The 13,708-nt window shown below is 54.1% G+C and overlaps 1 protein-coding gene and 1 long non-coding RNA gene across 6 annotated transcripts in view; one reads left to right on the top strand and one right to left on the bottom strand.

Annotated features, from left to right (window-relative positions):
• PALLD (palladin, cytoskeletal associated protein) overlaps positions 1 to 13,324 on the top strand; it is a 283,857-nt gene extending 270,533 nt beyond the window's left edge. For 2 of the 3 annotated variants that reach the window (XM_064482513.1, XM_064482514.1), the window contains 6 exons: positions 2,463 to 2,557; positions 5,142 to 5,274; positions 7,761 to 7,968; positions 9,526 to 9,691; positions 10,174 to 10,307; positions 11,363 to 13,324. In XM_064482513.1, coding sequence (XP_064338583.1) covers positions 2,463 to 2,557; positions 5,142 to 5,274; positions 7,761 to 7,968; positions 9,526 to 9,691; positions 10,174 to 10,307; positions 11,363 to 11,535 — 909 coding nt within the window. In that variant the 3' untranslated portion in view covers positions 11,536 to 13,324. The other variant, XM_064482515.1, reaches the window with a different exon arrangement.
• Positions 1 to 13,708, bottom strand: part of LOC116149872 (uncharacterized) — a 34,565-nt gene that overhangs the window by 4,150 nt on the left and 16,707 nt on the right. The window contains exon 1 of one of the 3 annotated variants that reach the window (XR_004133447.2): positions 1,466 to 2,468. The exons of the other annotated variants lie outside the window; for them this stretch is intronic. This is a non-coding gene — a long non-coding RNA (uncharacterized LOC116149872). Of the gene's footprint in view, positions 1 to 1,465; positions 2,469 to 13,708 lie in introns of those variants that run through there. 3 annotated transcript variants of the gene reach the window in all.

The following is a 13,708-nucleotide window of genomic DNA, read 5'->3' as shown; positions in this document are numbered from 1 at the left end:
GCGGTTGTTATACCCACATCCAGTGCTATGAAAATGGAACATTCTGAGCATCTGTTCTGTGCACAGTACCAAGCACTTCACCTGTTTGGTCGTCCTGAGAGCCTCTCCCTGCAGGGTGGCGGGTGGGGTCCTGTTCCTCTGAAGGAGTTGGGGACCTGCCTGCCATCACTCCATCCTGGGGGACAGAGCCCAGGCTGATTCCAGGGCTTGGGAGCCAGGGGCAGGTGTCTGGGGCCCATCCCAGGATTGAGCAGTGGGGGGCGCTGGTCAGAAGAGGCCTTTGAAGGAGTCAAAGTAAGAGCAGACCAAGTGAAATGTCTACTTGGCAGATGGCCCTGGAGCCAGCCGAGCGCGGGCCCCTAAGGAGCATCTTGCCATGTGCCCCCGAGGTCCCAGACCCGCAGAAACGCGGTACCAGCACTGGGAGGGTTAACAGTGGTGGTGACATCACAGAACCCTTGTGAGATACGGTGCCCCCCCCCCCTTTAAAGAGAAAGACACGAACAAATTGGGGGATTGACCCAAAGTTTTAGGGAAAAAAATCAAAACCTGAATCCAGGTTAGAGAAATTTTTTTCTTTTTTAGCAAATAGCTGCTTCCCCAAAATCAGGGTTAAAGGTTGAATTTAACACACATCTTTTTTTAACCATATGAATTACTAGTTAACATTAACTTCCTTTGTGGACCCTTTGGGTTTTACACCACAAGGAAAAATCTACCCAACCATGTACGTCTATTTTAATCTCTCCAAATGAAAGCTGTGTGCTGAAGCCCTGCCCCGAATCACCAGTGCCGTCGGAACTGCTGGTGCAAAACGACACAGACCGCTCACTCCTTGTCCTCCAGCTCCAAGGAGAGTCACGGATCTCACACTGCGTCTCTTAAAGGAGCCGTTAGACGTGAGCTGTGTGATTTCCAAGGGGGTCTTCTAAGCAAGTCACGCCTAGGTTTTCTAGCGGGTGGAGATTTGGGGGGTCTTTGATGAAGTTATTTTCAGATTTCAAGCCAGTTTAGGGAACCCCACGTGTTTGCCAAGATCAGCGTGAATTTCTGTCGTGTGGTGCATCAACTATGACCCAGGTTGGAGGTAGTTCCCCTCGTGAGGTGACACCTGGACGTTTTCAGGAAAGGCAGGCTTGGACCTAATGGAGGACGTCCGGTGTGCAGCTCACGGGACTGCCTGTGTGTTCACAACCTCCTCTCCCTGCGGGTCATTCCTCGCTCTTCTCCCGTCTGTGCCGCATTCCCGTGTGGCTCTGCCTTTTCTGGGTGACTGTGGCCTAGACTCTGGGCTTTGGGGGTACCTGGAGGGCCCCTGCCCTCCCTGAATTCTGCTGGGGAGTCTCTCTCCATGATCCCTCAGCCCAGTCCTATCTGTATTGGCCACTGGGAATGACCGCGGGGTCAGCAGTCAGTGCCTCCTTGACCTTGGGTGCCCGCGAGGCCGCCCATACCTGGCGCTCACCTGGGACAGGTGTCAGTGGTCCGTCTGCCACGTCATTGGCCGTGGTGGGAATCCAGGCTTCCATCTGCTCGGTGTCCGGCCGTGGGAGGAGTGGACAGAGGAGAGAATCTTCCACTTGGCTGCCCTGCAGTGACGGGGTGGAGAAAGCCGGGGACCCACAGCCCCTGGGCACATCGTCTGGGTGCTCCAGGCGCTGCTGTCTCTGCCCCTGAGTGAGCGCTGATCAGGCTTTCAGCGGACAAATTTAAGGGAGAAGGTGCAGGATGCAGCCACGTTCTGTGGTGACTCAGTACAGAATCGCTGGGTTTACACATGCCGCTGACGTCATCCTGTTACTTCAGACGAGTGCGGGTGTGTTCAGGGTGGGGTGGCCACAGATGAGTCAGGGTACTTCAGATAAAAATTTAAGAGGGAGATAAAATACAGCTTTTCGTTGGATGGGCCCTTGTCACGTGCCCTCTGTTTCAGGCATTGCACGGCGTCTGGTTTTTGAACCTCGCGTGTGTGCGTGGTCACTGAGCGCCCCCTCACCCCGGCCTGCTGCGTACGTAACGCCCTTTTTTCCTGCCAGCAGCTCTGTTAATGTATGGCTTTTGGAAGGGGCACCACTAACATTTTTTAAAATGACAACTGAAAGGAAAACTAAGGTCATGTGGCTTCAAGCAGCAGCTGTTTGACAGGAAAGTGGAGTCACCACAGGACTCCCACGACCCACGCCCGGGCCGGCGGGCCGCAGCAGGTCACAGCGCATTCGTCAAGGGCTGTCACCTTAACCTCCCCCCCAGGCTTGCTGAGAGCTCGGGGCGGCCTCGTCTCCCGAGCTCTTCACCCAGGGCTCTGCGGAGGAGCTGGGCTGGGAGGGAGGATTCTGAGACGGGCTGGTGTCCTTCCTCGGACGGATGTTGATCTGGTCCAGGAACCAAGTCTCAGGAGCACAGGACGGACGAGGGAAGGTGCTCAGGGGCCGGTCATCACATCTGTCCCTCTGTCCCCACAGGGCCGCGTCAGCTGCACCGGGCGGCTGATGGTGCAGGCGGTGAACCAGAGAGGCCGCAGCCCCCGCCCGTCCTCGGGCCACCCGCATGGCAGAAGGTACTTCTCGCATCTGTTACTGTGGTTTTATCATGACAGCGAATCCACACTGTCAGGACCTGGGCGACAGCAGGAGGGAGCGTGCCCGGGGACATGTGGGAACAGGCTGGGAGGGGTGTGCTGGCTGCGGTCCTCATTGGGGTACACGCTGTCCGGAGGGCTGTGCCCTCAGACCCTCAGGTGAGGGGTCACCCCCGCCCAGACCACACACCCACCCCCGTAGCCTGTGGGCTGGCCCCTCGCTTTCTCCAGATGAGCTAGTTTGTGAAGGTCCCTTGTCCAGTCACTTGGCCCCAGCAGTTTATTTCAGACCATGACTTCGTGGGTCAGGCCTGTCGTGTGTGGGTGCACCCCATGTCTGGCCACCCCGAGTCGATGTGAGGACGGGAGCAGGGGTGTCATTTCTCGGGAGCTCACTGGGCTCCAGAAGGAGCTGCTGGGTATGGGGCGGACACGGGGCACTGCAGAGCGTGTCCTGCCCTCGTGGGCCTGTGTCCTCGGCCAGAGGTCAGCGTCCAGGGAGCAGCTCTGAGCACGGAGCCCTCGCAGAGTTAGCACCGGCGCTGGGGGTGGGCCCCTTGGCGTCCAGCCTGCGCGCACGCTCGCACGGGCCCGCTCGTCCTGCTGCGTTGCCTCCTGTGTTTCTCGGGGTCTTCAGTACATTCACTCATCTCGTGGGTCCCCATGTCCTAGAAGAGCCCATGCACAGACTCCGTCTGTGCTGCAGACACAGTGAACTGTGAGAGGGAGGTCAGTTACTGGGCTGGCACCCTTGTCAGTCACTTGCTTTGCTCTTCCTTTTCCTGGTTAAGTGTTTCTCACCCGTCCTCCATGATCATCAACTGAGTTTGTGTTCACCCTGCTCCTGAGCCTTCCCTGAAATCACTTTAAGTTAAATTGCTCTTAAAGGGGCCTCTGGCAACATGTGCAAAAGCCAGAGAGATGCATGGAATCTGGGAGATGCACAATTTTAAAGCAAAAAAAAAAAAAAAAAATAGTGTCTTCAGGGGATTAATTTCCAAAACATACAAGTAGCTCATTCAGCTCAATGTCAAAAAAACAAAACCCAATCCAAAAATGGACAGGAGACCTAAACAGACATTTCTCCAGTGGAGACACACAGATGGCCCATGGGCACGTGAAAAAATGCTCAGTATCACTACTTATTAGAGAAATGCAAATCAAAGCTACAATGAGGTTTCGCCTCACACCAGCCAGTATGGCCATCACTCAAAAGTCCACAAACGATAAATGCCAGAGAGGGTGTGGAGAAAAGGGAACCCTCCCACACTGCTGGTGGGAGTGAAAATTGGTGCAGCCACTGTGGAGGCTCCTTAAAAAACTAAAAATAGACTTATCATATGATCCAGTGACCCCACTCCTGGGCATAGATCCAGAGGGAACCTTAATTCAAAGATAAATGCTCCCCAATGTTCATAGCAGCACCGTATACAGTAGCCAAGACAGGGAAGAACCTAAAATGTCCATCAGCAGATGACTGGATAAAGATGTGGTGTGTATATATAATAGAATATTACTCAGCCGTAAAAAGAAATAAAATAGTGTCATTTGCTGCAACACGGATGGACCTAGAACCGATCATACCATAAGTCAGAGAAAGACAAATATGGTATCATTTATATGTGGGATCTAAAACAATGATACAAATGAACTTATTTATGCAATAGAAATAGACTTGCAGATATGGAAGACAAACCAAGGAGGAGAGGTGGGAGGTATAAAGTAGGAATTGGGGATTAGCAGATACAAATTCCTGTGTGTAAAATAAATACATAACAAGGACCTTGTCTAGCACAGGAAACTATATTCAATATCCTGTAATAACCTATAATGGACAAGAATCTGAAAAAGAATATATGTATGTATATACACGCCCAGGTGTGTGTGTGTATATATGTAAAACTAGATCACTTTGCTGTGCACCTGAAACATTATAAATCAACTCTACTTCAATTTTAAAAAATAAAAATAGTGTCTTTAGGTACATGGATAACTGATGCAGAAGAAAACCTGCCTAAAAATATAATCTGTTTTCCTGGTTAGTATGAAAAGGAACTTGTATTCAATATTTTTTTGCAAAATAAAAAGAACTTTTAATTTCCTACAAATTTACAGTCACAGTGGAAAGTTAACAGTAACTTGTGTTGAAAAACTTTGGTAATAAATGAGCAATAGCTGGTACTTCTCATACAGCTTTAAAAATATGTATTTAGGGAAAAAACAGGTTAATACAAGCACCCCGTTTCCCCTGCTTCCTCTTTGGTGGTGTCTATACAGCTGTGAGGGTCAGGGCAGCGGGTTTAAGGTCTGCAGCTAGACGACGAAGTTTATTATAATAAACTTGCATATGAAGCAAGGTTTTGCTTTACTGGCTTTTTTTTATGTTGTAAACCTTGGGACTAGGAACCAGGTAAGCAGGTAAGGGAGTTACGTGGTTACCCCGTGTATTGTAGAAACCGGAGGACCAAGAACACCTGCTGCCTGCCCACCTGCCCCCGCACCTCCTATCCTTCTGTCCCCAGCCCCCATCTGTCTGTCTGCTGACTGTCTGTCTTGTCCTAAGGCCTCGGTCCCGGTCCAGGGACAGTGCGGACGAGAGCGAGCCGATTCAGGAGCGCTTCTTCAGGCCTCACTTCCTGCAGGCCCCTGGGGACCTGACCGTCCAGGAGGGGAGGCTGTGCAGGATGGACTGCAAGGTGAGGCTGGCGCCCCGTCCCTTCCCCTCCTCACCGCTGGCCCTTAGCTCCTTTTGGGAAAAGTCTGTGAAGCGAAACTCCTTTAAAACCTCCAGCAGCAGAGGAAAAGTGAGGGCAACGCACTCAATGTTTGTATAGACATAGTTTCGAGTCATTCTTTTCCTGTAACATTTTTGTTTCCTGTGTTTTCCCTGGAACCCTACACCCCTTGCCCCAGAAAGTCCTGGGAGGTTGTGGCCCTGCAAGGTTTCCTTTTTGTTGAAGTAATAACTGCGCTGAAGCTGTCCCATGTCCTGATCCTTAATTAGTCGAAAGTCACCCTGTTCTCATACAAGTGTTGTATCCACGTGCCTGCTCCCTCGGTTCTCCCGTCTCCTGCTCCTGCGAGAAGTCAGAGTGGCCCCTTCTTTACAGCAGGGCTTCCAGGCGGGTCTCAGCAGGTGCACAGGCCTGGAATCGCATAGGAGACTTACTGACCTTAAGTTAAAATTTTAGCTCTTAAATCGGGTGAGGTTCTAGACGGTTCCTTGGGCTCCCCCTGCTGGCTCTCTCTGGGATTGCAGGACACAGGTGTAGGGCACTTGCAGGATCAGCTCTGGGTTTGTGCAGATACATGAAAAAGTCAGTGTAGTCTTAACAAAGGTGTTTTACTTTCCAGCAGAGCTCTGTGCAGTGAAGGCACACAGACTGAGTGTCAGTGTCTGTGTATTTATGCACATGTATTTATTTTGGGTCTGTAATTTAAGAACTCATGCAGACCACCTGTAAAGAGTGCGTCTAGGCGACGGCTGTTTAGAGGTTCACCGCACTGCTGGCTCTGCTTCTCATCATTTTTACGAAAGAAATTATAGCCCTTTATTTTACTGCGAGTGACACAGCTGTCCTTGACATGCCTGTCTTTAAAAGTATATCAGAAACAAAGTAATCTCTGATTTTGCCAATAAAATGTGGAAATCTTGTCACCTGGACAGATGGCATGTTACCCGGTTCAGGGGAAAAAAAGCCCAGCGTCTCTATGCTTTCAGTGGGAAAAAATTGTGAAAATACGCCACGAAGGCAGCAGCTAGGTTCCCCACACAGAGCCCCCCGGTCACCCCTGTGCCCCTTCCCGGACACTGACTGGCTGCCCTCGACTTGGTTCTCAGTCCTGAGGGAGAGTCCCCTCTCTCTCTTACAGCAGTGGGCTCCTCCCTCCTCCTCTTTCCATGGCAGCCAGGAGCACCCACCTGTCCAGGTTGCGGCCTGCTCATGGCGATCTTAAATTCCTGAGCTCAGGCTTGCTTTCCCGGGCTTAGGAAGGACAGACGCATCGGCCTGTCCCTTCACCTGACCGGGCAGAGCTCTGTCTGCTGGCCTGGAGCCGGCGGTTCAGGTAGGCTGAGACCACGTGGGCGTCTCCCTCCTCCATGCACCGTGTCCTCAGCCGGTACAGGGCCCCATGCGTCTGGGGTCTGAGTGGGACGGGGTGCAGCCTGAGCAGGGCTGTCTACCCACCCCCAGCTGCACGCCTCGGGTGACCCCTGGACAGGCAGAGCAGGAGCTGGTTGGTGGGGGGGGGGGGGAGGTGGACAGATGGGAGAACCGGGCTCCAGGCCCTCCTTTCAGCAGTGCTGTAAGTTGACCTAATTTTCCTCCCTGACTTCTTCATCCCTCTGCTGTCTGTGTGGGGGAGGCAGCTGGAGGGCAGAATCAGTGAGTGTCACACAGCAGGGCTGGAATCTCGAGCTCTCCAGCTGGTTCTTCTAAAGAACTGGGTTACAGTTCCCAATGGCATCTTTCTGAATTTGGGGTGGGGGTGAAAAGGCCTTCTTCACTTGCTCAGTGCAGGGCCCAGCCGTCAAGAGCAGGCAGGTGGTGGCCGTCCTCACCCTGCACAGCACAACATGCAGTTAGCAGCTGAACATGTTGCTTTGGTCGCTGTCTGGTCACACAGCTGTCCTGGTCTGGGGGGTTCGTGACATGTCCACGTGATGCGGATTTGCTGAGATGGCTTTCTGTGGGATTTCGTATTTCGCCTGTTCCTTAGCTTCAGGGGTTGTACAGTAATGACCGTCCTGAGGGTTGATGGACACGGTTAAGTAGCATCGCCGCTGCGGTGGCAGGTCTTGGCTTTGGTGCCAGGACTGATCCTTTCTCTGCCAGCAGAGGATGGGTTCCTGCTGTTACGGGCGGACATCTTTTCGGAGGCCTTGGAGCCCTGTGCTGGCGTCATCCCGTGGTCTCTGTAACCCCGGGTGAGGGAGGACGAGGGCAGAAATGTATTCAGTCTCCGTTTCACTTTCTCTGGGTTGCTGTGTAAGAAGCATTCTGAAGTAAGCCTGTGTGTGCTGAGAAGCCACTGAAAGGTTTTAAGCAAAAGAGAAACAGGACGTGATGTTAAAAGCCCCATCTTAGATGGAGGGAGGGGTCTGTGCTGGTGTCTTAGCTGCTGGCGCCCTCACTCTGTTCTCATGCCACAAGTCACACGTGTGTGCTTCCCGGCTCAGGTCAGCGGGCTGCCGACCCCGGACCTCACCTGGCAGCTGGACGGGAGGCCCGTCCGCCCGGACAGCGCCCACAGGATGCTGGTGCGGGAGAACGGGGTGCACTCGCTGGTCATAGAGCCCGTCACCGCCCGCGACGCCGGCATCTACACGTGCGTGGCCACCAACCGGGCAGGACAGAACGCCTTCAGCCTGGAGCTCGTGGTCGCTGGTAGGTCCGCGGGTCGCGTCTCTTCTGGAGGGACCGTCCGGGTCAGAAACAAACTAACCCGTGTGGGACGTACCTCACCATGGAGAACACCGCCTGGGCCGTCCCCATAGTTAGGACAGTAGGCAAGACCTGGCAGGTAGAACCGCAGACTTTGTCTTCAGCGTAGCCATGGCGGTGTCTCCCCTTCCCTGCTCAGCCTGAGCAGTTTTTCTGGGTGACTCTCCTTCTCATGACTCCCAGTGTTCACAGGGAGGGCACAGCAGCCCGGCTCGGGAACCACACTTGGTGGATGAGAACTTCCTGGCACACGAAGTCCTGCCCGTGTACCGAGGTTGTCAGGTGACGTGCAGGGACACCAGAATCCGCAAGTCTGAAATGTTCTCATCCACCCCCGTGTCCTAGACAGACTGAGCTCAGATCTGCTCTTGATTGTACGAGAACACTTCACAAGACTTACCTACCAGAATAAAGCCCCACCCCTGGGGAAGGAGGCTGCGTTTAGGGAAAGGCTGGTAGGGAGTCTGCACCCTGTCCCCTGCAGCGCTGGTCTCCTGGCCGTGCCCTGGGCAGAGCCTTTATGTCTTGGCTCGTCCACGTCCCCACGTGTCAGACGGGGACCATCACAGCTGGTGTCGCAGGACTCAGTCATTTCCTAAGAACTGAGTCCCGTGACCTCTGCATCCCCCAGGCCCCAGTCGGGACCTGCTTTTCCTCCTGGGTGGCTGCCGGGATGTGGGGCCCAGTTTACACGTCTTATGCTCTTTTGAAGACTGGGGCCCAGAAAGAATACTCAGTGAGGTCTGTTTCCAAGAGCCCCAGAATCGCCCAGGCCGGGTAACCACGTCTGAGATTCAAGGTCTCAGTCTCAGGACTTTAAAGTTTCAAGTAGGACTTTTTTTTCTTTAACCTCTGTTGCTGTATTTGTCACAGCAGAAGGCGGAGGAGGCCGCACCCTCAGATTCTTTGTTGGCAGCTCAGAAAGTGATGACTAAGTCTTGTTCTTTCCCTGAAATTGTCTCCACCGCAGATCCAAGAAATACTTTCCCACCAACAGCAATACCCAGTGTTACTAACAGAACAGCCCAGGTTTTTTTCAGACTGAGTAATGAGGTTGTCTTTCTAAGAGCTTCCTTCACAGGATGCAGTTTGAGGGATATACGGTCCCGGCTGCCTCATCCCCTATCAAATCCTGGGGTGTCTCCCTTCAGCCAGGACTCAGAACCCTTCTGAATCACTGCAGCTGGGCGGGAGCCTAGTGGATCCGACTCCTGAATCCTCATCATCCGCGTCCCTGAGTGGCAGGGCTGGGTTGGGACGGGGACTGTAATTACCCTTGAGCCTTCCCAGAGGCCGGCGTGACCAGACGTCAGACGGGCCCGTGAGCAGGTGGCCAGCGGACCCTGTGGAACACAGGGACCCGTCTCGGGAGAGGAGTGACTTGGCGAGAGGTGGAAGACGGTGTCAGAGCATCAGCAGTGGCTTGAGCTCTGTTCCCGAGCTCTCCATGGGGCCCCTCGCCCGGGTCCTGGGTGGATAACCTGTCTCGTGCTTTCGTAGCCAAGGAGGCGTACAAGGCCCCTGTGTTCCTGGAGAAGCTGCAGAACACGGGGGTGGCTGACGGGTACCCAGTGCGGCTGGAGTGCCACGTGTCCGGGGCGCCGCCCCCGCAGATATTCTGGAAGAAGGAGAACGAGTCGCTGACGCACAGCACGGACCGCGTGAGGTGAGCCTCGCCCCCACCCCCCGGGGGCTCCGGTGTCAGCTCTTCTTTGAGACGGGAAGCTGCAGTGTTGGGGGGGGGGGGTCGGTTGCAGAGCTCTGGGGAGGGTCCCCTGCTAGGATTTAAGTCCCCAGACGCGTTCAGTCCCCTGGCGCCCCTCTCGCCTCCCCTGTTAACGATGACAGACTGGCGGCCTCTCCAGGACAGGGTGGACCCTGGGATCCCGGCTTGCATATTTCTGTTTCCAGTGATTTAATAATTAAAAACGATGGTTTGGGGTTGGGGGTTGGATATATAGCTCACTGGTACAGCACATGCTTAGCGTACACAAAGTCCTGGGTTCAATCTCCAGCTCCTCTGTTAAAACAAATAAATATAAATAGACCTAATTGCCTCTCTCCACCAAAGAAAAACAAAATGATGCTTTGAGTCCAAAACTGCTCTTTAAAATCATGGCATTCTCTCGCCGTCGCCCCCACCTCCAGCATGCACCAGGACCCCCATGGCTACGTCTGCCTGCTCATCCAGGGAGCCACCAAGGACGACGCGGGCTGGTACACGGTGTCAGCCAAGAACGAGGCGGGGATTGTGTCCTGCACAGCCCGGCTGGACGTGTACAGTGAGTGCCCCCCCACCCCAGCGCCGCCTCCACTCACTCATGAGAAAGTAGGCGTCGGCCCCGCCAATCACATCCCTTTTAGACCATCTTAGAAACAACTGTAGTGTTTCATTTGCCGGAAGTTTCACGTTGCTGTTTCTCTTTCTGTTTGTAGTTTCTCAACATTAATAGCGAGCCGCGCCAGGAGCACAGAGCCCAAGTATCACGTAGAACTTTCCATTTTTAGCAAAACGCGCATGTTGGTCTCTCACCTTGGCCCCTCCGCTGCGGCTTCCTTACCTGAGCCTCCTTAGACGTTAACATGCGGCGAAGGCGTAACCCCATCCTTGTCCCTCTGCTCCTGTGCCCGTGACTGACCGCCTTTAACGTTCCCTCCCCAGTTATGATCATGCCACGGCGTCTGAACTCGCTCTAAACGTATGGTCCTGGAATGCGTACTTTTTGTAGCTTAGCGCTTTTCGTTAATTCATCTTAAGCAGCTGAGCAGTAGGTCTGAGTGTCACGTCTGTCTGTTAGTGCTCATGCATACGAGATCTAGAGAAAACCGTTCCTCGTGCGTTTCCACGCCAGCCCAACAGCATCACGTGGTCTCGTGACTAAAGAAAGCCACTAGGGAAAATCAAGAGCCGATTTCCAAGATGAGAAATAACCATGCGACTCTTTGAGAATTGCCTGGCCTCGGCCTTCCCCCACTGCCCAGTTCCTTTCCCCCGGTTCCTGTCGGAACATCCGTCCAGAATGCCTGACCACTCTAGTTACTGTGGCATTTACACATTTAGCGCTTTTAAGTTTGTTTGTTTTTTTTTAAGGAGAGAAGTGAGGGTTAGGGAGCTTAGCAGCCGGTTCGGAGGATTCCCTGTGCTGCAGCTAGCACTGCCTCAGTAAAGAGGAACCCCACTTAGTCTGTGCAACTGCGCTGCTGCAGCCCCCTGCCCGCGCACACGGGTGAGACACAAGGCGCTTCCTAGGTCAGAACTCCTCCCGCGCCATCCCAGCAGACCTCCCGCCTGGTCCCCGCAACTCTCAGTGTCACCGTCTCGCCTTGTGTCTTGCAGCCCAGTGGCAGCAGCCGGCGCAGAGCACCAAGCCCAAGCGGGTGCGGCCCTCGGCCAGCCGCTACGCCGCCCTTTCGGACCAGGGCCTGGACATCAGGGCTGCCTTCCAGCCCGAAGCCAGCCCGTCGCACCTGGCGCTGAGCCCCGGCCTGGTGGAGAGCGAGGACCTGTAGCCCAGCCGTCCCGCCCCACCCCTCTGCCGCCCCGTCGGAGGCAGACACACCCTGAACTGTAAGAACTAGAGACACCAAAGCCGTGCTTCCCTTCCTGGGGCGGCAGTGTGAGCAGACCGCCCCTGCACCGAGGACTCCATCACCAGCCAGCTTCAAAACCCTGGGAATGGCAGTGATGAAAGTGCTCGAGAAGAGGTAACTGCCACCACCCGTGTCACCCACAGTGCCTTGGACTCTGGCGTAGGTGCCACCAGACCCCCGTCACGTGCCGGGCTCTGCCGGGCAGGGAGCGAGGGTGCAGGGAGCGGGCGGAGACACAGGTCGGCGCCTGGTCCTGTAGATGGTCGTCTCCCAGAGCGTCCAGGAGGGACGACTGCCTCCGATTTTACTTACCTGGGGAGTCTTCTCACAAGGTTGACGCCTTGGTTCCTAACCTTTTCTTCTTAACGTGTAGTGTTTTCTTTTCATGTTGCCTGGGTAGGAAGCTCACCCAGAAACCCTGTGAAAAGGCTGATTTAAGTACAGATAGTCTGGAGTTCCCTGAACAAAGCAGAGCTGCGTCACAGTCCATTCCACAGAGGGCCAGGGCGCCCTGAGGGCCAGGGGGCGGGGCCTGGGCTGAGGAGCGGGAGGGACAGCCCGCCAGGCTGTTCGCACAGATGGCAGGAGGGGGCAGGAGGCGGGAAAGGCCAAGCTTTTCTTTGGTTTTCTCCAAAATTCATCTAATCTAAGACAGAGGTGAGAATCACTGCCTTTCACAAGTCGGGGACCTAAGGGTCAGCGGGAGGACACCTGTGCTCCGGACACCGCGGTGTCTGAGCTCGGAGCGGCGCTGAAGATTTAGGTGCACAGAGCAAGTTGCATGTGGACCGAGGCTGCGAGATTGTCACAGAGACAGCCCGTGGGCTCTAGTCTGCTGGGGGGATCGGAGACTGAGGGAAACAAAACAGGTCGGTGCCAGGATGCATTTTCTCGAAGGCTCTGAGATACGTGGCTGGAGACTGAGTTCACGCCCCTGCTGCCAGGAGACCTTTCTGGCCTAAGAAGGTGCTGGGTTCCGAGTCGCTTGTTAAGGCGTCTTGGCAAAGACTGATCTCTGAATGCCTGTGGTTCGGCACCAGCTCAGTGGCGTGGATCTGACCAGACTTGATGGCTTTAAGTCGGAACCAATAAACTTTGAAAGGGAGAAAAAAACAATGTGGCCTGATACTGTAAAACGTGAGGTGTTAACGGTACTTTGCTATGAGAAGAACACACTGTACTCCTGCAGAACACATGTATCTTTCATTATTTATAAGAAAAAAATGGTGAACTCTTAGCTCAGTTACTCAGTTCAGTACGTAGTATTTTTTAAATAATTTTGTATCTGTACCACCCATATAGCTCATGCTTCTGCTTCACGTGTGCAGCTTCCTGCTTCCTCGTAAGGACACCAGCCAGCCGAGTCTTCAGTGACCGGCTTGGGCACCGGGGCCATACACGCTCCGTGCAGAGCAGTCCAGGCATCTGACCACGCGGACGTACACTGCTCACGTGGGTTTACGATACCGGGCAGTCTCTCGTGGACCTTTCTCCACGGTAGAATCATGACTTACATCGTATCTTACTTGCCAAATTTTTCTGAATGTGACTTTTTGCTAATTTGCTGGGTTTGGGGTTAAGTAGCATTTTTGCCACCTTTCATGTTGTATTTATAAAAAAAAAATAAGTACTATCTTACTTCTTTGGGTTGTTGTGCTGGTGTAATGTGGACTTAACATCAATAAATATTTAACAAATAACACCTGCAGTTCCGTGGAGCAAAATACTGAGTCGTTTTTGTTTTCTATGGCTGCTGTAATAAATCGGTACCAACCAACCCCCGAGCCCCTGTGGTTGGGTGGAAGCCGCTCCTCAAGGCTGGGGGCCCAGGGCTCACGTGGTCCGCAGCGACGGGCCCTCCGTCCCCACAGGCCACCTGCCATCCTGGCCGCCACATCCCCTGCACCATCGACACCAGCAGTGAGAACGGTTCTCCCTCGGGACAGAGCCTTCCCACACTTGGACTCTTGTCACAAGGACCCTCGTCCCTTTTAAGGCCTCGCCTGACTTGGGATCTGCAAAGTCCCTTCCACTGGGTGCCAGAGGGTGTGTACACCAGGAGGCGGGCATGCTGGGAGCAGTCTCGGAACGC

The sequence above is a fragment of the Camelus dromedarius genome, chromosome 36 (genome assembly GCF_036321535.1).
Source record: "Camelus dromedarius isolate mCamDro1 chromosome 36, mCamDro1.pat, whole genome shotgun sequence".
Lineage (NCBI taxonomy): Eukaryota > Metazoa > Chordata > Mammalia > Artiodactyla > Camelidae > Camelus > Camelus dromedarius.
This window is presented reverse-complemented; position numbering and strand designations above follow the sequence as displayed.